Source organism: Giraffa tippelskirchi, chromosome 5, assembly GCF_054371585.1.
Source record: "Giraffa tippelskirchi isolate mGirTip1 chromosome 5, T2T-mGirTip1v1.2.pri, whole genome shotgun sequence".
NCBI lineage: Eukaryota > Metazoa > Chordata > Mammalia > Artiodactyla > Giraffidae > Giraffa > Giraffa tippelskirchi.
Genome location: NC_137279.1, coordinates 172,304,549 through 172,328,304, shown reverse-complemented (window position 1 = coordinate 172,328,304; position 23,756 = coordinate 172,304,549). Strand labels below are relative to the sequence as shown.

At 39.8% G+C, this 23,756-nt stretch overlaps 1 protein-coding gene across 1 annotated transcript; it reads right to left on the bottom strand.

Annotated features, from left to right (window-relative positions):
• Positions 1-1,413: 1,413 nt before the first annotated feature.
• On the bottom strand, positions 1,414-23,518 carry LOC145505294 (putative selection and upkeep of intraepithelial T-cells protein 1 homolog). Its single transcript, XM_081487020.1, has 6 exons — positions 22,501-23,518; positions 14,042-14,389; positions 10,319-10,600; positions 7,871-7,981; positions 5,668-5,775; positions 1,414-1,622 (listed from the first exon to the last, which is right to left on the bottom strand). The coding sequence occupies exons 1-6, from the start codon at positions 22,574-22,576 to the stop codon at positions 1,414-1,416; spliced, it is 1,134 nt and encodes a 377-aa protein (XP_081343146.1). The 5' UTR covers positions 22,577-23,518.
• Positions 23,519-23,756: the final 238 nt, after the last annotated feature.

Sequence of the window (23,756 nt, the reverse complement as noted above, 5' to 3'; positions counted from 1 at the left end):
ATTATTAACTATAATATTAAATTTTTAATTCTGTCTTTGAGATCAAAATAGAAGAAAATGCCTACACGTCACGAAGAGCTCAGCCTTGAGTGTTTCTGGATCACATGCTTGGACCTTTCAGTTCTGCTAGAATTATCACAAGTGTGAAGTCAGAACTGAGACTGTCATTGGAATCTGAGGCACTAACATTGCCCTTGTAGAAACCCCAGGGAGCCCCAAGCTGGCTACAGTCAGAGAGCCCTTATACAGGCACAAGTCTTCCTCCTCTCCCCCGACATTCCTTCCTTCTTTCTTTCCCCTCTTCCTCCTTTCCACCTTTTCTTTCTTTCTTCTCTTTTTTGGGAAGAGACTATATTGTGTTTATTTCTTTTCAGTGATGTCAGCTGGTACCTTAGTAAGATTTTTTTTTAAATAAATTTATTTATTTTAGTTGGGGGCTAATTACTTTACAATATTGTAGTGGTTTTTGCCATACATTGACATGAATCAGCCATGGGTTTACATGTGTTCCCCATCCTGAACCCCCCTCCCACCTCCCCCCCCATCCCATCCCTCTGGGTCATCCCATTGCCCCAGCCCTAAGCATTGTCTCATGCATCGAACATGGAATGGTGTTCTGTTTCTTTAAGCGAACAGTCAGAGACAGTGAGAGGCAGTAAAGGTAGCTGTTTCAAGAGGCATAGAAGCCCAGAGGAAAAGACAGATTTCACCGGGGTAGAATCTGACCACTTCCGGTCTTCCTCCCCTCTGGTCGGCTCTCTGATGTGTGTGTATGAGCAGATATATGCATATGTGTGTGCAGGTGAGATTTATTTGAGTACACAATATTAGATCTTTTACATCAAAATTCCTCATCTGCATAACCTCATAAGGCATGACTTATTTTCCCCATTTTGTGGAGGAAATAAACATTAGATCAGAAGAGAGAAGCCATTTACCCAGGGTCACTCAGCATCATTAAGCCAGGATAAAACCCAAGCTTCCTGGGTTCAACAATTATGTTCTTTTCGTTAAGCAACCATCCTTCTCTAGCCTGAGTATAACGTTGTCTCAAAATTACCTTCTTTCAGCCCCCTTCCCCACCACTTTGTTTATTAAACAGGGCACTCCCCTCACCTCTTTTTTCTTTGTTCCACAATTCTATTTAGTTAAATTTAAAGTTATCTTGAGACTATTATCATCTTGGCTTGGGCAGCTTCATTGCCCTTGTAGTTTCATTACGTGTACCAAAGACATCATGTTAGAAAAGTATAAATTCTGGCAAGAAAATCTCTAATGTATTATTCTTACATCAAATTCACTGAGAGCTTTGTACATTAACAGATCAAAAGAAAATGCTCAGGTCTTTGTTTTTCCCCCAGCTATTAATGCGCAAGGACTGGAAAGGTCACTTTTGTAGAAACCCAAGGAGCCTCAAGAAGCTGCAATCGGAGACTGTATCTGGAGATCAGTTAGAAGAACGATGTCTTCTGAGTTACCACCCTTCCCATTCCTTTTACCTCTGAGTGTAAAGTAAACAGAGGACATGATCACGGTGATGAAGACCATCAGAACACACAGGATCACAGTTATATCCTCCAGCCACATGACATCCAACTCGAAATGTGGATCTGAAACAGGGACTGTAGAGAGATGCAAGCATTAGAAGAGTCACAGCAGGGAAAGGAGGACTGGGTTACAGACTAACAATAGGTTTGCTTTTCACATTCTTGTTGCTCCATTCTTCTGGGCTTGTATGAGGGTGAAGGAGAAGTAGGCTGGGTTGTGTAGACGATCCTGGAGATGAGCAAATTTGGGCTAAGTGTGGAAGACGGCTGTGAAGAGGCAGATACTGTTTCCTCCACCCAAGCAAGCATCATGACACTTGCTCTGGTTGGCCAGAGTCTGAAGGATGGATAGACACATTATACCTTTGTCTACTTCATGAAGTGCTGCAGGCCCTCAAGAACTCTAGACCTCTTGAGAAATATGGTGAAATAGAATAATCTGGAATGAGCAGAATCTCTGAGATGAAAAAGATATTATAATTCTCAAAAGTTATCCTCATATCTGTAGCAGACGTCTTCTGTAAAGTATGTTTTCTGGGTGATTATAAAAGTGGAGAATATCCCCTCCTCATAATACTGATTAATATGTCTTGTGATGGGAGCACCATTACCAACAGTTAGGGTATCTGTTTCATTACTGGTCAGCTATGCCTATTAAAAATTACTTTCCTATATTAACTCTAGTTTGTTTAGCTGACATGATTGTTCACTGATTCATACTATCTTGTACAGAAGGACAACCAAGACAGACAGGATGGGGAAACAGGAGTCAGGAGTCTTACATTCATGTCCTTGAAATAATGGTTGAAATAACTGACAATATTCTTCTTGGAGAAGAGAAAACTCAAAAGTCACCAAAATTGTTGCCCTCACAATATATTCCATATGGTCGTAGACTGTACAAATGGAGAGCAAACTATTTCCCTAATAAATATCTACTTTACCCTATAATTTGATATAAATTCTCAGCCCTTAACTAGATTGGAGATCCCTTTTATAAGGATGATAGCTTGAATTTTTTAAAAATAGAAAAATTGCCCTGGGAGCATGTGCAAAATGATCAGAGAGTGAAGAGTCTACAAGTCTCTCTCTTGGTCACACACCTCTATTTTTCTCAGATTAACGTTAAGGAGAGCTTCAAAGCTCTTCTCCTAATGGGTAGAACAAAATTTAAAATAAAATTGAAAGAAAAGCTTGGTAATAAAATAGCTCTAGGATGCTAAGAGTATCAGAAGATTGTGTGTGTGTGTCTGTGTTTAAACCTATGCTGACTTTTTAATTTTCTTTCCTTCCTACATGGCTAGGGATGTCCATGCTTAGAAGGAAAGTTAAGGTCATGGTGGGGTGTGAGTGAAGAAAGAGCTTAGGAGAAAAGGGAAAAACGATGATGGCAAACACATGTAGCCCAATCTTCCCACCAGCTGAGACACCAGACAGGGAATTGTGACAGAATCCATAGATAATGCTAATAATAATGATAGTAATAATAGTATCAAATATTAGTGTGGTTTGCACTATGTGTGAACCCAGACTAAATGACTTCAATATATTGACTAATTTAACCTAAAATAACCTTATGAAATAGGCATTATCATCAATATTTTAAGGATGAAGAAACTACAGTTCAGAGACTTTAAATAAGTTCCTCAAGTTCACACAATTAGTAGTATAGCCAAGAAAGCCTGACTCTAGTCTGGCACTGATTTTTGGAAATAAATGGTATACATCTCTTGCAGGTTTCTCTGTGCATGACCTCCACAGAAAGCAGGAAGAGCAGAATATGTCTGTTGGAGACTCAAATGCTGTCTCTTTCTTGTGAAGAAACATTTACCTGCATTTAGAAAGGCAATCTGACTTATTGTAAAATATTCAGAATAAGGGACACATGATTTGAATCCCAGTAATAATTTTATTATTTGCTGGGTCAACTGATGTAAGTTTATCAAATTTTACATTCTGCTGTATCTGCAGCTCCCAAGTGAACATAATAATAAACACTGCATAAAGATGTTAAGAATTAAAATACACAATGTTTGTGGAATTTCCTGGAAATTTGTATTTGTTAAATGAATTGACAAGTGCTTTCTGAATTGATAAACATCAAGAAGGAAAATCAGTTCAGAAAGTCATGACAAACAGAAAGTAGCCTAAATAAGGAGAGAGGCTGCTAAATGAGATAATTATAGAGGAAGCAATATCCATGGGGGAAAATCCATTTTAAGTAAGGAGAAGAAAGTTCAGTAGCAATTAGAAAAGAGATTAGTGGATGGGTGTTACTTGCCTAATTACCAGGAGTTGTGAGCACTATGGGTAGAGGCCTCTGTGATCAGTGACTCAGTTTTAGGTCTTCAAGTTAGAGTAAGCAAAAATAAAATTTTAATTCTCAGATTCACTCTTAAGGATTCCAGGTCTGCTTCGACAATGACAGTGACCTGCAACCTATTCTTGGGGTTTACGGTTATATCCAACAGAAGCCTCATAAATCACTAAGTACCCAGGCAATATTTCCCTGTAATGATCAATTCCTTTTCACAAGGCTGCTGACTAAATATCTCTTTCTTTTTAATTTTATTTTTAGTCTTTCCATAGAGAAACAGTACACTACAGTTATTGAAACAGAGGTCTAAGTGCCTGACTGGGGTCCGGGCTTTGCCATCACTTAGCTGTGCGAATAGTTATTCAACTTCTTTGTGTTCCAGATTTTATCACAAATAAAATCTAGTTCACTGAAGAGTAAGTGTATTAATATTATAAAATCCATACAGCACATAATAAATATTTAATATGTACTATCTATTATCATCGGAGAAGGCAATGGCACCCCACTCCAGTACTCTTGCCTGGAAAATCCCATGGACGGAGGAGCCTGGTAGGCTACAGTCCATGGGGTCGCTAAGAGTCGGACACGACTGAGCGACTTCACTTTCACTTTTCCCTTTCATGCACTGGAGAAGGAAATGGCAACCCACTCCAGTATTCTTGCCTGAAGAATCCCAGGGACGGTGGAGCCTGGTGGGCTTCCGTCTGTGGGGTCGCACAGAGTCGGACACGACTGAAGCGACTTAGCAGCAGCAGTAGCAGCATCTATTATCATAGTATCTTGCTCCTTTCCTCCAGCACAAATGGAGAGATTATTTAGTTTGCTAACATGCAAAGCAAGATTCAGGTATGGCTTTTCTTAAAGTGAAATATAAAAGCAGTTTCAGTCTAGTCTTGTTTAAGACTATTTTGTCTTTATTGCATAGGAGAAAATTAATAAATAAAATCCTCTGAATAGTTCAGCCCCACTTTGTGCATGGGGACCTCAAAGATAGAGCTGAGGACCCATTTTAAAATATGCTGGGTTCAGCTATCCCCAAACTTTCACAATTCCCTTTCAACTTCACCTGCAAAGAGAGTCAAAGAGAAGGATCAGTTTCAGTTGTCCATACAGACCATGAGTAGTAGTAGTGTTAGTTGCTCAGTAGGGTCTGGCTCTTGGCGACCCCATGGACTATAGCCTGCCAGGCTCCTCTGTCCATGGAATTCAACAGGGAAGAATACTGGAGTGGGCAGCCATTCCCTTCTCCAGGGAATCTTCCTGACCCAGGGATCAAACCCAGGTTTCCTGCATTGCAGGCAGATTCTTTACCATCTGAGCCACTAGGGAAACCTGAAAACAGATCATAAACTTAAGCAAAATATCTGTGGACATATAAATCATTTTGAGAAGAAGACTTTTTTTCTTTGTATCAGTCTCTTAAAGTAATCTATAACCCCCAAAGTTTAAGATATACTGAATTATTATCTCCTTTAAGCTCAAAGTACAGGAAGAATTGGCTGGATCTTTGGCAAAATATAGCTATTTTACTGAAGGAAGTATTTTCTTTTGCTAGGGAGAAGAGGCATCAGCAGTTTGTATCATTAAACCTACAAAATTCTGGAGGCTGGAATCCAAATCCAGTGACATGAGGTCCAAATATTTATTGTTCATGGAATTCAAACAAACATTTGAGATATAAGAAGAAACCCAAGCTTTCAGATAAACAGCATTGTCACTCTTCTTTGGCTAAATGTTTTACCAGATACTGAGCACTCGGAGATATTCTCACAAAGTTCTCATCTTTTTGGTCCCACATACCTCTTTTTTTGTAATGCAAATAGAGAATGAGGGAGACAATCATACTGAATGAAGTCACGACTATTAGTATGCCCACTAACCAAGGAGGTTTTGCATTGCAGGAGCAACCTGAAAAAAAAAAAATAGAGGGAGATCACCATCAGTTATTGGCGTGGAGATACTTCGGATTGGGGGAAATGCACCAGAAAAGCAAGATTTATAGTTTAATGCCATCCCTCTGTATTTATTTAGAATAAGACTAAGAGTGGGGGTGCAGGAAATATAGGGCTAAGGCTTAGGACTAGTGGATCCCAAGTATCTAAAGGCTTGGGTCTAAAGCTCTTGGTCACTGGGACAAAAGCAGAGCTGTTTCTAGGATGGGAGTGGTTTGGGGCTGAGGCTAAACAGACCCAGAGGAAAGTAACTCATTTGTCTTTTTCTTCCTCTAGCCCATCAATCAGTGTGCCACATTAGGGAGAGTGAGACAGAGCTATGCACTAGTCCTTACTATATCTAGATTCAAAATAGGCCAGAGTAGGATAGGTCTGGAGACCTCTGAACTGTCTAAGAGACCATAAGAGCTCTGAAAGTAAGAATCTCATGAAAGAGTTGTTAGCATACTGCTTAAAATCTTATTTAGCACACATCATTGTGGTGTCATTTGGCTATCTAGTCTTCCCAAGAAAATATTCTATTACATGGGGGCTTAACAACACAAGTGATGCTCATTCCTCCATTGTGGAGTATTATGCATAGTCTAGGGCTTCCCAGATGGTTCACTGAGTAAAGAATCTGCCTGTCAGTGCAGGAGATATGGGTTCGATCCCTGGATTGGGAAGATCCCCTGGAGGAGGGCAAGGCAACCCACTCCAGTATTCTTGCCTGGAGAATCCCATGGACAGATAAGACTGGTGAGCTACAGTCCATAGGGTCACAAAGAGGTGGACATGACTGAAGCAACTTAGCAGACACACATGCACGGTCTAACTTAATGTTTAAAACCTGGGATACAAAGATTCATGAGCATCATGGTAGCATAGATGACTCTCATTTTTGTCTCCCCATCAACATCAAAAATGTGGCATCCATCCATAAAGAGAAGTACCTCTATAGGACACAGAAGCATATACCAAGGGACCTGGGAGGAGTTCTGCTCACCTGTGTGTCGGGTAACAGGAGGACAGTATTCAGTACAGGCTCTTGAACATAGTGAAGATTGTGAACTGTTTCTGGCTCCTCTTTTCTGTGCTCCTAGAGAACATGCAGAACACTGAGCTACTAAAGAGAGAGGCTTTGTGGAAGTCCAGGTTTTCAGCTAGAAAGAGACCTCAGAAGAATGTGGTCTTGAAAGATAGAGCTATACCAGAAAGGATCTGTGAATTTGAAAGTTTAATTTATTCATTTATTTTAATTGGAGGATAATTACAATATATTGTGATGGTTTTTGCCATACATCAACATGAATGGGCCACAGGTATACATGTGTCCCCCCCCATCCTGAACCCCCTTCCCACCTCCCTTCCCACCCTATCCCTCTGGGTTGTCCCAGAGCACTGGCTTTGGATGCCCTGCTTCATGCATCAAACTTGCACTGGTCATCTATTTTACATATGGTAATGGACATGTTGAATTTGAAGGTTTTAAAACTGAGTACACCTTCAAGTAATGAACAGCTTTTTTGTGTGTGTCTTAAAATTTCCCCCTAAATCATCCAAGTCCATTTCCCCCAAAGCAGCTTGGTTAAGATGGATGAAAACTTTCTCCTTGGGAAAGGTAAGCTACCTGGTGTAACTCTCCCTGTATGCTCTGTTGTGCTGATGCTGTGTACTATTTAAGTGACCTCTATGCAGCTGTTTCTGCCCTGTGCAATCAGGACTTTATTTCCTGCCCCGATGGAGTCATTGTACCATTTAAGCAGTCAAGTGAGAGATACGTGTAAACTGTGTTAAGTGCTAAGTGCTAAATATTTAAAAGCTCTCCCAATCTGTTGGGAAAGCTATCACCGTAGGAAAAAAAAAAACTTTGAATTTGATTGAGGTGCAAGAAAGCTCAGGCTTTCAGACACGCAGCATTGTCAGAAGGTCGAGGAATGGTGAAGAGCATACATTTAGTAACGACCTAAGAATTCAGAACTTTCTGAGGCACGCAGGCTTGGAAATCAAGGGTCATGCAGCTTTAGCTCCCCCTCCCCCCTTTACATCTCCCACCCTTCAAGCCCACTTACTTTGCAATCTGCGATGTAGAGCAACACTGGGTACCATGATAAAGGTCAGCAGTAGAGCCAGAATTAAGCCCAGAGTCAGCTTCCAAACTGTATTCCATAGAAACAATTTATCTGAAATAGATTCATCCAAAGCACTCAAGACCCCACAATGCTGAGACATTAGACCTAAGCTAGTTTGGGGAGGCAGTTATATAATTGGGTGAGGGAAAAGCGACCAAGAGTCTGAAATGGGACTAAGCCAAACGTGATTTAGTTTGAGACTGGAGCAAAGGTGAGTGAAGACTGCTCATTCCAATTCTTCCCATCCATTCTATCTCATGTTCCCCTTGAGGTAGGGCTGGTTTCTTCCCGCTAAGCCTCAGACCAACTCAGTCCTTTAGTCCTTTTGTTTAAGCAACGAGTGTATGGTAGTCCTGAGTTCTCCAATGTGTTCCTGGGGCTGGCATTATTCTTCTTGAATACATTTAGAGATTATGTAAACTTTCCTCCTCTCCTATTTACATGAACAAGTATCTGCTTTTGTTTGCTGATTTGCACATACTGTACAGAAATAGCTGTCATTTCACTGGGAATCTGGTATTTTTCTCCCCAGAGAAATAAACGCAAAAGTATTCTAAAAGTAGTAAATTGCTTAACCTGTTGGGGACTTATTCCTATTATAATAATCTTGAATTGGGATTATTCAATTATTCAATCTCAATTCTCTTGAATTGAGATTACCCCTCTCAGTATTTGGCTCCAATATTAATTTCATAGACATATACAAATACATGTACAGTTACTTAGCAGTTTCCAAGGCACTCATTTTGTTTTATTTCAATCCTTCAAGTATCTATTATTTTTTGCTTATCAACTATGTGCCATGAAATATTTGAAGAAGCTGGGGTATATCAAATACAACCAAGATCTCTACCTCTGTTTTAGAAAAGGAGATAGATAAGTGACAAAAAAACATAATAAATAATCTATATAGTAGGTTAAAAGGTGATACTACTATATAAAAAAGAAAAATGAAAAGTGGGTAAGGTGATAGGAAATCCCAGGTAGAGGAAGTGGTACAAGTTGCATTTTTTTCAAGTTGGTTTGTCAAAGTGGTCTTTATTTCAAAGGTGAGACGAATATAGACTTGAAGGAGATGGGTAATTTATTGGAATTATAGCATTCTGGCAAGAGAGAACAACGGGAGCAAAGACCCCAAAGCAGGAGCAGTTCTGTCTTAGTTGGAGAACCAGCAAAGAGGTCTGTGTGACTGGACTAGAGGAGACACAAGAGAACATTAAGGGATAGGTCAGGTAGGGAATAGGAGCACAGGTAGTGCAGGGCGTTGTGGGTGGTTTTACTTAGAATAAATTGGGGAATCATTGCAGGGTTTTAAACAAAGGATGACATGTGTTTCACATTTTAAATGGGTCTTGATATCCATATGATGAGAATATACTATTGTGGACAGGAGAAGAAGTAGGGAGAACTTTCTAGATGCTATTGCCAGTATTCAGACCATGGACAATAGTGTCTGACTTGGACAGCAGCAAAGGTGGTAAGAAGTGGTGAGACTCTGGATATATTTTATAAGTAAAACTAGTATTATCTCTTGACACATGTGATATAGAATATAGAGAAAAATGGGAGTCAAGGATGACTTCAAGGATTTTTTTCCAAGAAACTAAAAATATGAAGTGTGACTGGGAAGGCAGTAAATCACAAAAGTTAACAGGTAATTAAGAGTTTCATTATAGATCTGTTTCAGTCACAATATTTACTAGATGTCAGTATTGAGATGTTGAGTTTAAAGATGAGACTAGGGTTTGGGAGAGAGATCTGGATAAAAGATATCATTTGAGGAGTTATTATGATTTCGTGTTAAACCATGAGATGGAATTAAGTCACACTAGAAGAAAGTGAAAGTTGCTCAGTCATGTCCAACTCTTTGCTACCCCCATGGTCTATACAGTCCATGGAATTCTCCAGGACAGAATACTGGAGTGGGTAGCCTTTCCCTTCTCCAGGGGATCTTCCCAACCCAGGGATTGGACCCAGGTCTCCTGCATTGCAGGCAGATTATTTACCAGCTGAGCCACAAGGGAAGCCCAAGAATATTGGAGTGGGTAGCCTACCCCTTCTCCAGCAGATCTTCCTGACCCAGGAATTGAACTGGTGTCTCCTGTATTGCAGGCAGATCTTTACCAACTGAGCTACCAGTGAAGCCCACAATAGAGGAAAAAAAAGTCTCAAAGACTATGCTTTGGGAAACTTGTGTTATCAAGAAGTCAGAGTGAAAAAGACGAAGTAGCAGAAGAGAATAAGGAAGAAAACAAGCAAGTGGGTGAACAAAGCCAAGAGAATATAGTATCCTAAAAACCAAGTGAAGAGAGTATATTTATTTTTCTATTTAATTTATAAATTTGATGACAATGGTCATCATCTGAAGAACAAACACACATATCTCACTTGATAGGACAATGCTTGTCCTCTCCTCTTGACCAGTTACAGGGTTTCGACGGTAGCAGGTGACATTCCCATGGGTGCTCTGTATTAGGAGAAGGGTCATCTTCATGTTGAACAATTTGTCTGTATCCTGTGAATGGGATTTTGAGGAAGGTGGGATGATCTCTTCTTTGCTGTCTCTCCATTCCATTTGAGGCTGTGGGAACCAACCTCCTGAATTACACTCCACTAAAAGACCTTTGGTATTAGGAGGATGCACCAGAATCTGGGTTTCTAGGCTTGTAGCTGTTGGAAAGAAAGGGGAAAACAAGATTTAGGTGATGGGTTGGGGAAATATGAGAGAGAAGGAAAGCCCCCTTCCACTTTAAATCTTGTGCCTGTAGATATACTGACAGCTAAGCACTGTAAGGTTCTGATTGTTTCTACGAGCTAATCAAAAGGAAAACAGGCTAAGCCAGACTGAAGGGTTGCGATATACAAACACCCTAGTCCTAAGAAGTCAGCACAGTGCATTTGTTTGATCTATTCATTTAGTAATTCAAAAATATTTATTGATTATTTTCTAAATCTAGGAGACTGAATTTGGTCATGGATGAACAAAAACAATCAAGATCTCAGTCCTCATAGAATTTATAGTGTAACATTTTTCTTATATTTTCATCATTAGTCTCATATGAGTTACTATAATTTATTATTAAATAGTAAATAGCATAAAGTCCAGTTTGCAGCTTTAACTGAAACTTTAATTTATGTGCTCTTTGCATAAAATAGGTAACATATTACTATTGGGTTGGCCAAAACGTTCGTTTGGCCAACTAGAACAAACTTTTTGGCTAACCCAATATTATCAAATAAATTACTATGTACTGGTTTAAAGAAAATAAACAAGTTTTTAAAAAATTTCAGTATGTTGCTGGGGATGTAAGACTTGCCTAAACTGTGAACAAAGAATGGGCAGAGATTTAAAAAATTACTCCATTTTACTTTACATTAAAGTTATTTTAATGTCTGTTAAAATTTCTTCAGTGATGGAAATATTCCACATATCTGTGGTCCAATCAGTAGTGTTTTGCTACATGAGATTTTAGCACCTAAAATGTAATAAATGAGATTAAAGAACTAAATTTTCAATTTTATTTAATTTTTACTTTTAATTTTATTAAATAAAAATTGAAGTAGCCACATGTGGCTAGTGGCTATCACATCAGATAGGTTAGTTCTAGGCAATACAGATGAGTGTCACAATAGCCAATGAAAATGTTATGTGTGAATGGGCCTTGGACCCTACCCTTATGCTCTCACATTTGGGAACCCCTTCAATTAACTTCGAGTCTTCCATTTCCCCACCATTCCTGTGCTATTAAGAAAACTTGAAGACTGAGGTAATTTTGGAGGACATGGAAGATTTTGGATAAGGATTTTTGAACTAGATTTAGAATTAGTTCAGTTCAGTTCAGTCACTCACTCGTGTCTGACTCTTCACGACCCCATGGACCACAGCACGTCAAGCCTTCCTCTCGATCACCAACTCCTGGAATCTACTCAAACTCATCTCCATTGAGTTGGTGATACCATCCAACCATCTCATCCTCTGCCATCCCCTTTTCCTCCTGCCTTCAATATTTTCCAGTATCAGGGTCTTTCCAAATGAGTCGGTTCTTCCCATCAGGTAGCCAAAGTATTGGAGTTTCAGCTTCAGCATCAGTCCTTCCAATGAACACTCAGGACTGATCTCCTTTAGGATGGACTGGTTGGATCTCCTTGCAGTCCAAGGGACTCTCAAGAGTCTTCTCCAACACCACAGTTCAAAAGCATCAATTCTTCGGCACTCAGCTTTCTTTATAGTTGAACTCTCACATCCATACATGAATACTGGAAAAACCATAGCCTTCACTAGATGGCCCTTTGTTGGCAAAGTAATGTCTCTGCTTTTTAATATGCTGTCTAGGTTGGTCACAACTTTCCTTCTAAGGAGTAAGTGTCTTTTAATTTCATGGCTGCAGTCAGCATCTGCAGTGATTTTGGAGTCCAAAAAAATAAAGTCAGCCACTGTTTCCACTGTTTCCCCATCTACTTCCCATGAAGTGATGGGACAAGACACCATGATCTTAGTTTTCTGAACGTTGAGCTTTAAGCCAACTTTTTCACTCTCCTCTTTCACTTTCATCATGAGGCTCTTTAGTTCTTCTTCACTTTCTGCCATAAGGGTGGTGTCACCTGCATGTCTGAGGTTATTGATATTTCTCCCGGCAATCTTTATTCCAGCTTGTGCTTCATGTAACCCAACATTTCTCATGATGTACTCTGCATATAAGTTAAATAAGCAGGGTGACAATATACAACCTTGATGTACTCCTTTTCCTATCTAGAACCAGTCTGTTGTTCCATGTCCAGTTCTAACTCTTGCTTCCTGACCTGCATACATATTTCTCAAGAGGCAGGTAAGGTGGCCTTGTATTCCCATCTCTTGAAGAATTTTCCACAGTTTATTGTGAGCCACACAGTCAAGGCTTTGGCATAGTCAATAAAGCAGAAATAGATGTTTTTCTGGAACTCTCTTGCTTTTTTGATGATCCAGTGGATATTGGCAATTTCATCTCTGGTTCCTCTGCCTTTTCTAAAACCAACTCGAACATCTGGAAGTTCACGGTTCATGTATTGCTGAAGCCTGGCTTGGAGAATTTTGAGCATTACTTTACTAGCGTGTGAGATGAGCGCAATTGTGCAGTAGTTTGAGCATTATTTGGCATTGCCTTTCTTTGGGATTGGAATGAAAATTGGCCTTTTCCAGTCCTGTGGCCACTGCTGAGTTTTCCAAATTTGCTGGCAGGTTGAGTGCAGCACTTTCACAGCATCATCTTTTAGGATTTGAAACAGCTCAACTGGAATTCCATCACTTCCACTAGCTTTGTTCGTAGTGATGCCTCCTAAGGCCCACTTAACTTCACATTCCAGGATGTCTGGCTCTAGGTGAGTGATCACACCATCGTGATTATCTGGGTTGTGAAGATCTTTTTTGTACAGTTCTTCTGTGTATTCTTGCCACCTCTTCTTAATATCTTCTGCTTCTGTTAGATCCCTACCATTTCTGTAGTTTATTGAGCCCATCTTTACATGAAATATTCCCTTTTTATCTCTAATTTTTTTGAAGAGATATCTAGTCTTTCCCATTCTACTGTTTTCCTCTATTTCTTTGCACTGATCACTAAGAAAGGCTTTCTTATCTCTCCTTGCTATTCTTTGGAACTCTGCATTCATATGGGTATATCTTTCCTTTTCTCCTTTCCTTTTCCTTAGTTCAATTTAGAACTAAGTAGTCAGTAAATTGAGCCAAGGAAAAATGGGAATAAGAATGATCATTAAAAAGACAATTGTAAAGATTTAGGTGACTTATAGTGTCAGGTTTTACTAAAGTGTTGCCAAAAATAATTGAAAAAAATAGTAATAAACCCTGAAAGGATTCTGTTGATACTTTACAGATCTAACAGTGCATATGGACATGGGAAACAGACAGTTCTTGCTGATAAAGGTAATGTGTGAACAGACACAATTAGCATTCTTAACCCTCCACTTTTCCCCATTTAAAGACTAACTATATGAATCTGAACTTGCTAACTAAACCCTGACTATGAAATGGTCAGAAATCCTGAGAATTTTCTTAATACTCAGCCTCAGATGGACTGAGAATCATGGATGCATAGAAGCCTCAGAGGGATCCATCCTTACCTGTGACCTTTACCTCTGTGATGGCCTCCTCATAGAAATCACCATCTTTGAAGAAACAGTGGTATGTCCCGTTATCATCAGCATTCACATTAAAGATTCTTAGGGTCACCTTACCCTCTCTAATGGCATCTGTGAGGAGCTCTGTCCGCTCCACATAATTAGAGATGGTTTCTCCATACAAGTCTTTACCATCCTTGTACAGGTGAACAGGTTTTTTGTAGTGGTTCCGGAACCAGCGTATCTCCATGTGTTCTGCACTCTGTGGTGGGGACAGCTGGCAACTGAGCTCAACTTTTCCACCCAGTGGAGCCAAGATTGGCCCCTCTATGCCATTCACTGTGAACTGCTCTGGGAAGGGAGATAGTAACCAAAAGGTGAGAGAATGAGCCAGGACACACCATGTACGTGATTCATATATGTACCTGCTGAGTTCCTAGCTTTCTAGGTATCAAGGGGCCCTTAACATTCTCTCTAAATGCCACCTATAGGACCGCCTTACTTTTTTAGTATCTTTCTAGATACTCCCAAATTTTCCCTTTGAATAGGATCAAGACATAAATTTCAAGAAAATAGAAAAACAGAGACCAGCTAAAAGTTCACCAGGCTAGGTACTTAATAAAGGACAGAGTATTAATACTTTGCCCTTAATAATGACACAGTATTGAGAAGAGTTCCCTGTGCCATACAACAGGTCCTTACTATTTATCTATTTCATACACAAGGTGGTGGTTTAATCACTAATCGTGTCAGACTCTTGTGACTCCATGGATTTTAGCCTCTGTCCATGGGATTTCTCAAGCAAGAATACTGGAATGGGTTGCCATTTCCTTCTGCAGGAGATCTTTCTGACCCAGAAATTGAACCTGAGTCTCCTGAACTGCAGGTGGATTCTTTACCACCTGAACCACCAGAGAAGCCCCTATTTCATATATAGTAGTGTGCCTATGTCAATCCCAATCTTCCAGTTTATCCCCCACATCCTTTCCTCCCTGGTAACCATAAGCTTGTTTTCTACATCTGTGACTGTTTTGAAAATAAGTTTTAGATTAAAAAATAAGTTTTACCATTTTTTAGAGTCCACATATAAGCAACATCATTTGATATTTGTCTTTATGTCTGACTTACTCCACTAAGTACAACAATCTCCAGGTCCATTTATGTTGCTGCAAATGGCATTATTTCAACTTTTATGGCTGAGTAATGTTCCCTTGTATATATGTACCATATTTTCTTTATGCATTCATTTGTCAATGGCTATTTAGTTTGTTTCTATGTCTTGACTATTGTAAATAGTGCTGCAATGAACATTGGGTGAATGTATCTTTTTGAATTATGGTTTTCTCTGGGTATATATCCAGGAGTGGGATTGCTGGAACATATGTTAGTTCTATCCCATCAGGAAGCTTCCATAAGCCTCTTATCCTTCTCTGTCAGAGGGCAGACAGACTGAAAACCACAGTCAAAGAAAACTAACCAATCTGATCACATGGACCACAGCTTTGTCTAACAAAATGAAACTATGAGCCATGCCATGTAGGGCCACCCAAGATGGATGGGTCATGGTGGAGAGTTCTGACAAAATGTGGTCCACTGGAGAAGGGAATTGCAAACCACTTCAGTATTCTTGCCTTGAAAACCCCATGAACTGTATGAAAAGGCAAAAAGATAGGACACTGAAAGATAAATTCCCTAGGTTGGTAGGTGCCCAATATGCTACTGGAGATTAGTGGAGAAATAACTCCAAAAAGAATGAAGAGATGGAACCAAAGCAAAAACAACACCCAGTTGTGGATGTGACTAGTGATAGAAGCAAAGTCCTATGCTGTAAAGAGCAATATTGTATAGGAACCTAGAATGTTAGGTCGGTGAATCAAGGCAAATTGGAAGTGGTCAAACAGGAGATGGCAAGAATGAACATCAACATTTTAGGAATCAGGGAACTAAAATGGACTGGAATGGGTGAATTTAACTCAGATGACCATTATATCTACTACTGTGGGCAGGAATCTCTTAGAAGAAATGGAATAGCCATCATAGTCAACAAAACAGTCTGAAATGCAGTACTTGGATGCAATCTCAAAAATGACAGAATGATCTCTGTTCGTTTCCAAGGCAAACCATTCAATATCACGGTAATCCAAGTCTATACCCTGACCAGTAATGCTGAAGAAGCTGAAGTTGAACAGTTTTATGAAGATCTACAAGACTTTCTAGAACTAACACCCAAAAAAGAGGTCCTTTTCATTATAGAGGACTGGAATGCAAAAGCAGGAAGTCAAGAAACACCTGGAGTAACAGGCAAATTTGGCCTTGGAGTACAGAATGAAGCAGGACAAAGGCTAACAGAGTTTTGCCCAGTTTTGGTCATAGAAAACACCCTCTTCCCACAACACAAGAGAAGACTCTACACATGGACATCACCAGATGGTCAACACCGAAATCAGATTGATTATATTCTTTGCAGCCAAAGAAGAAGAAGCTCTGTACAGTCAGCAAAAACAAGACCAGGAGCAGACTGTGGCTCAGATCAAGAACTCCTCATTGCCAAATTCAGACTTAAATTGAAGAAAGTAGGGAAAACCACTAAACCATTCATGTATGACCGAAATCAAATTCCTTACGATTATACAGTGGAAGTGAGAAATAGATTCAAGGGACTGGATCTGATAGACAGAGTGCCTGATGAACTATGGACGGAAGTTCATGACTTTGTACAGGAGATAGAGATCAAGATCAACCCTCAAAAAAAGAAATGCAAAAAAGCAAAATGGCTGCCTGAGGAGGCCTTACAAATAGCTGTGAAAAAAAGAGAAGCAAAAAGCAAAGGAGGAAAGGAAAGATATACCCATTTGAATGCACAGTTCCAAAGGATAGCAAGGAGAGATAAGCCAGCCTTCCTCAGTGATCGGTGCAAAGAAACAGAGGAAAACAATAGAAAGGGAAAGACTAGAGATCTCATCAAGAAAATTAGAGATACCAACAGAACATTTCATGCAAAGGTGGGTTCAATAAAGGACAGAAATGGTACGGACCTGACAGAAGCAGAAGATATTAAGAAGAGGTGGCAAGAATACACAGAAGAACTGTACAAAAAAGATCTTCACGACCCAGATGATCACGATGGTATGATCACTCACCTAAAACCAGACATCCTGGAATGTGAAGTCAAGTGGGCCTTAGGAAGCATCACTACGAAGCTAGTGGAGGTGATGGAATTCCAGTTCAGTTCAGTCTCTCAGTTGTGTACGACTCTTTGCGACCCCATGAGCCACAGCACACCAGGCCTCCCTGTCCATCACCAACTTCCGAAGTTTACCCAAACTCATGTCCATTGAGTCGGTGATGTCATCCAACCATCTCATCTTCTGTCGTCCCTTTCTCCTCCTGCCCTCAGTCTTTCCCAGCATCAGGGTCTTTTCAAATGAGTCAGCTCTTTGCATTAGGTGGCCAAAGTATTGGAGTTTCAGCTTCAACATCAGTCCTTCCAATAAACACCCAGGACTGATTTCCTTTAGAACGGACTGGTTGGATTTCCTTTCAGTCCAAGGGACTCTCAAGAGTCTTCTCCAACACCACAGTTCAAAAGCATCAATTCTTTGGCGCTCAGCTTTCTTTATAGTCCAACTCTCACATCCATACATGACTACTGGAAAAACCATAGCCTTGACTAGATGGACCTTTGTTTACAAAGTAATGTCTCTGCTTTTTAATATGCTGTCAAGGTTGGTCATAACTTCCCTTCCAAGGAGTTGTTTCAAATACTAAAGATGATGCTGTGAAAGTGCTGCACTCAATATGCCAGCAAATTTGGAAAACTCAGCAGTGGCCACAGGACTGGAAAAGGTCTGTTTTCATTCCAATCTCAAAGAAAGGCAATGCCAAAGGAGGCTCAAACTGTCACACAACTGTACTCATCTCACACGTTACCAAAGTAATGCTCAAAATTCTCCAAGCCAGGCTTTAATAGTATGTGAAGTGTGAACTTCTAGATGTTCAAGCTGGATTTAGAAAAGGCAGAAAAACCAGAGATCAAATTGCCAACATCTGTTGCATCATTGAAAAAGCAAGAGAGTTTCAGAAAAACATCTATTTCTGCTTTATTGACTATGCCAAAGCCTTTGACTGTGTGGATCACCACAAACTGTGGAAAATTCTAAAAGAGATGGGAATACTAGGTCACCTGACCTGCCTCTTGAGAAATCTGTATGCAAGTCAGGAAGCAAGAGTTAGAACTGGACATGGAACAACAGACTGGTTCCAAATAGGAAAAGGAGTACATCAAGGGTGTATATTGTCACCCTGCTTATTTAACTTCTATGCAGAGTACATCATGAGAAACGCTGGGCTGGAGGAAGCACAAACTGGAATAAAGATTGCAGGGAGAAATATCAATAACCTCAAATATGCAGACGACACCACCCTTATGGCAGAAAGTGAAGAAGAACTAAAGAGCCTCGTGATGAAAGTGAAAGAGGAGAGTGAAAAAGTTGGCTTGAAGCTCAACGTTCAGAAAACTAAGATCATGGCGTCTGGTCCCATCACATCATGGCAAATAGATGGGGAAACAGTGGAAACGGTGTCAGACTTTATTGTTTTGGGCTCCAAAATCACTGCTGATGGTGATTGCAGCCATGGAATTAAAAGATGCTTACTCCTTGGAAGAAAAGTTATCACCATCTTAGACAGTATATTAAAAAGCAGAGACATTACTTTGTCAACAAAGGTTTGTCTAGCCAAAGGTATGGTTTTTCCAGTAGTCATGTATGGACATGAGAGTTGGACTATGAAGAGAGCTGGGCGCCAAAGAATTGATGTTTTTGAACTGTGGTGTTGGAGAAGACTCTTGAGAGTCCGTTGGATGACAAGGAGATCCAACTAGTCCATCCTAAAGGAAATCAGTCCTGAATATTCATTGGAAGGACTGATGTTGAAGCTGAAACGCTAATACTTTGGCCACCTGATGTGAAGAATGGACTCATTCGAAAAGACCCTCATGCTGGGGAATATTGAAGGCGAGAGGAGAAGGGGACGACAGACGATGAGATTGTGGGACCTCATCATCGACTCAATGGACGTGAGTTTGAGTAAACCCCAGGAGTTGGTGATGGACAAGGAGGCCTGGCATGCTGCAGTCCATGCAGTCCATGGAGTTGCAAAGAGTCGAACTCAACTGAGCAAATGAACTGAACTGAACTGAGCTGAAACAAACATATGAGAAGAAACAATATCATGTGTCATTAGTAACTGTAAATTAATGCAATCAGATACTACCAAAAATCTATTAAAATGACTGAAATTCAAACACTGACAACATCAAATGCTGACAAAGTTGTGGAGCAAAAGAAACTCTCATTCATTGTCAGTAGAAATGCAAAATGGTATAGCCACTTAACAGAAGAGTTTGGTAATTCCTTTCAAAGCTCATTATGTAATCACTATATATTCTAGCTATCAGCCTTCTAGGTATGCAACCCAAATGGGTTGAAAACTACATCCACACAAAAACTTTCACATCAATGTTTCTAGCATTTTTTATCCATAATTGCCTTCAAATTAGAAGCAAACAAGATAACCTTTAATAGGTGAATGAATAAACAAACTCTGCTACATCCAGACAATGTAACATTATTCAGTGGTAAAAGAACTGAGCCATCAAGTCATGAAGATACATGGAGGAAACTTAAATGCATATTGCCAAGTAAGGAGGTCATTATGAAAGGCTATGTACTATATGATTCCAACTATACGACATTTTGGAAAAAGGCAAAACTATGGGAACAGTGAAAACAGCAGTGGTTGCTAGGACTTCAGCAGGAGGGAGTGATGAACACAAGGAACATAGGATATTTTTAATATGGGGTAAAATGGTTCTGTGTGATACTGTAATGGTAGACACATGGCATTATGCATATATTAAGATAGTACATTTGAGGATTTAAGAGCTGAGCAATGAAAAAGATATGACCACAAGGTGACAGTAGCACCTGTATTTGAGAAGCAGTTTGACAGACTTGCATAGGTGACAGTCCCCACAGTATGAGGGACCATTTAGAGGCACAGGGAACACCATGCAAAAGGGGAGAAGGGCAAGGGAACTCCCAGGGGAGAGACAAGTCAGAGAGAAGTTTTATGTGTCTAGTAATGTCACTCCACAGCACAGTGAAGAGCCAAGGGCTCTGCAGGACAGCAGTGGCTTGGGGTCTCTCTAGCTACAGGGCTTATCTTACTTATGGCTAGCAGATGTTGGGTGCAATTCCAAGGGACATACAAAGCAGAAAGGCCTTACATAGTTAAAAGTGTGATCATTTTTTATATATTTAAAACAATTGGATGTGTGAAAATTTGAGTTTGACACTGGCAAGCTTTCGAGTGAGAGGGACTCAGCCTACTTTAAAGAAGTAAGCAATGTAGGGCCAGGATGCAGAGGCCACTTGCATTCATTTATATAATAATTTGTTAAAAGCCAGAGAGCTTTATAACACGAAGCACAAACCCTAATGTGAACTTGATTTAATAATATTAATAATTATCAATATTGGTTCATCAATTGTAGTAAATGTATTGATACTGTACTATATAAGATATTTGTAGTACGGGAAACTTTGGATGGGCAGGGAGAGGAAGGGAGAATAGGGTTTTGTGGAAATGCTATGTAATTTCTTTTTAACAAATATTTATTTATTTTTGGCTGTGCCCGGTCTTAGTTGTAGCATGCACACTCTTAGTTGCAGCATATGGATTCTTGTTCCCTGACCAAGGATCAAACCTGGGTCCCCTTCATTGAGAGCATGGAGTCCTAGCCACTGGACCACCAGGGAAGTCCCTCTATGTGGTTTCTACACAATTTTTCTGTAAAGATAAAACTGCTTTAGAAAATAGAGTAGTAAAATTTAAAAAGTCAATGAGGATAGAGAGTAGGACAAGATAAAGGGGGACTTCAGAAATCTCATAATTTACAAAATAAAATGAAAATTCAAAGCAAAAACCTCTCTGCATATTCAAAATATAATTAATAAGTCAATACACAATTATGAACTGGTAATAAATAAGTAGGATAGGTACAACAGATAAAAAACTCCCAATATTTAAGAGTTCTTAAACAGCAATGAGGGAAAACCAACAATACGAAGAAGATGTGGAGTAAAGACCTATGCAGGCAGTTCAGAGAAAACGAAATACCATTTTTGTCTGAAAGATATTCGGTCTCACTTATTAACAAAAATGTAAAATACAATTACTCTGAGAATTTATTTTTCATCTGTAGGTTTGGAAAAGATAAAAAGCTCTGATACCTGTAATATCTGAAATAGTGATATTACCTGTTGGTGGAAATGTAGACTAGTAACGATTTCAGAGTGACATATTCAATAGCATAATAAAAACCTTGACCAGCAGGTCTATTCACTGGAATATTTCCTACCTTTGTACTCACAGGTATGCTCAAAAACATATATACGAAGACATTGGTAGCAGCACTATTTTATTTGCCAAAGGCTGGAGCCCACCTAAATGTGCATTGCTTATATTTCTGTCACTTAATAAGCAGCTTTTTCTAGAAATGTTTAAATCTTATACTCCACTTGATGCCTCAGGCTTTCTATTGGTGGTGGTGGTGTTCAGTCACCCAGTTGTGTCCAGCTCTTTGCGATTCCATTGACTGCAGCAGGCCAGGCCTCCCTGTCCCTCACCATCTCCTGGAGTTTGCCCAAGTTCATGTTCATTGCACTGGTGATGCCATCCAGTCATCTCATCCTCTGACACCCTCTTCTCCTTCTGCCCTCAATCTTTTCCAGCATCAGGGACTTTTTCAATGAGTCATCTGTTCGCATCAGATGATCAAAATTCTAGAGCTTCAGCTTCAGCATCAGTCCTTCCAGCGAATATTCAGGACTGATTTCCCTTATGATTGGTTGGTTTGATCTCCCTGATGTCCAAGGGACTTTCAGGAGTCTTCTCAGCACCACAGTTCAAAGGCATCAAAGAATATACAGGCTTTCTATTACTTATCTGTAAATATACTATTATTTCTGCTTTGCATAGATCCCTTTATAAATGTGAATTTTCATCACCTGTCAAGTTTCCACCAGCCTATTGCATCCTTATTTTACTAATAATTCGCATTGATTCCAGTATGGATCTGTGCCTTAGACCACTTCTTGAAGGTATAAATATTACTTAAATTTGTCTCCTAAATATGAATATTGGTTCTCAAGGGCAAGTATTAGGTCTTTATTTGCCTTTTTCCATGGAACCTAACAAAAATCTGGGTACATGATAAAGAAGACTTGCTGATTAGAAATATTTAGTTTTTCTAACCATAAACTGGATCTTATCGTACACATCATCATAACATAACTACATATTAAACCTAGAAACAATAGTCCCTTTTGTTTGGTTCTTGTTTTCCCTGACCTACTTGATATTGGTGTGGCTCAGAAGAGTAGGAGAAAACTTCATACCTGAACTTGGTGTTATCATCTGCAGGAGGAGCATGACGATAAAGTATTTAGAGAAAGATTGTCCTATCGTTTCCATTACGCCTGTGATAAGAAATGAGGCAAGTTTAGAGACAGTGTTAACAGGAGCAAGAAGTTGCAGAAATCACGTATCTCCACATCTTTTTTTCTGCAGTAATGGACTGCCAAATAGTGCCGCCAGATAAAATGTAAGACTCCCAGTTATATTTTAATATCAAATAAAACAGTGACAACTCTTTAGTATACGTACTTTCAGTACAACGTTTGGCATCCTGTAATTTTTATTTACTAAATCTGGCAACCTTGCTCTTAAGAATGGCCATTGTAATCACCAAGTCCAGCCACTGGCTTCTTTCCCATTAAAAGATTGCTTCCTCTCCGGTTAGATGTCATTTGTCTTCTGGTTGTGAACTACTTCCCCAGGGAAAGTGTGTTAGTCCCTCAGTCATGACTGACTCTTTGCGAACCTAAGGACTACAGCCCACCAGGCTTCTCTGTCCATGGCATTTTCCAGGAAAGAATACTGGAGTGGGTAGCCATTCCCTTCTCCAGGGGATCTCACTGACCCAGGGATTGAACCCAGGTCTCCTGAAATGCAAGTGAATTCTTTACTGTTTGAGCCACCAAGGAAGCCGGGAAAGTGGCTGCCTGTTTAGGAGATAGGTCCTAATCTCAAAGGTCCCTCTGTTCTAAACAGAGACACAGTCAGTTACATTTAGTTACAAAGGAAAATCTAAAGACAGAGATTTAGCCTGTCTGGAGGGATAAACCAAGTGGCCATTTTAGAAAGGAATCTGACTTTCTTCCCTTTAGTTGGCACAATCCCTCTGAATTTTCTGCTCCTGGAGGACTCACAATTAGAGACAGATTTGTGGACCTATATGGCCAGTAAAAGCAAGGGAAGAATGAAATGGTCTTTCTTAGCCAATCATGAAAGCTTTTTGCCAGTTCTATAATGACTTGGCTTTTGACTCAGCACACAAATGTGATAGTCATCTTCTTTGTCCTAAAAAAAAAAAAAAAAAAAAGGTTTGTTAAGTACTAGGGGATTATGACAAAATGAACAGACAGTGAATGGTTATAATAATGTGAAAATGCTATGCTCTGTGCCTGATATACAGATGTCTGGAAATAGAAATGAGCCACAGAAGCCAGTAGGCTGAATTCAAAGAAGTTTGGTTGGTGATCACTCATGATGACCATGGGCTGTTTGCCCTTTGCGCTGACAATTGGATTGC

Excerpts from the sequence above, each read along its gene's own strand:
- LOC145505294 (XM_081487020.1), bottom strand. The coding sequence starts at position 22,576 with ATGGAAACGATAGGACAATCTTTCTCTAAATACTTTATCGTCATGCTC. Across the intron at positions 14,390-22,500 it reads GATGATAACACCAAGTTCAG|AGCAGTTCACAGTGAATGGC; the intron begins GTATGAAGTTTT and ends CTCCCTTCCCAG. Across the intron at positions 10,601-14,041 it reads CACAGAGGTAAAGGTCACAG|CTACAAGCCTAGAAACCCAG; the intron begins GTAAGGATGGAT and ends TCTTTCCAACAG.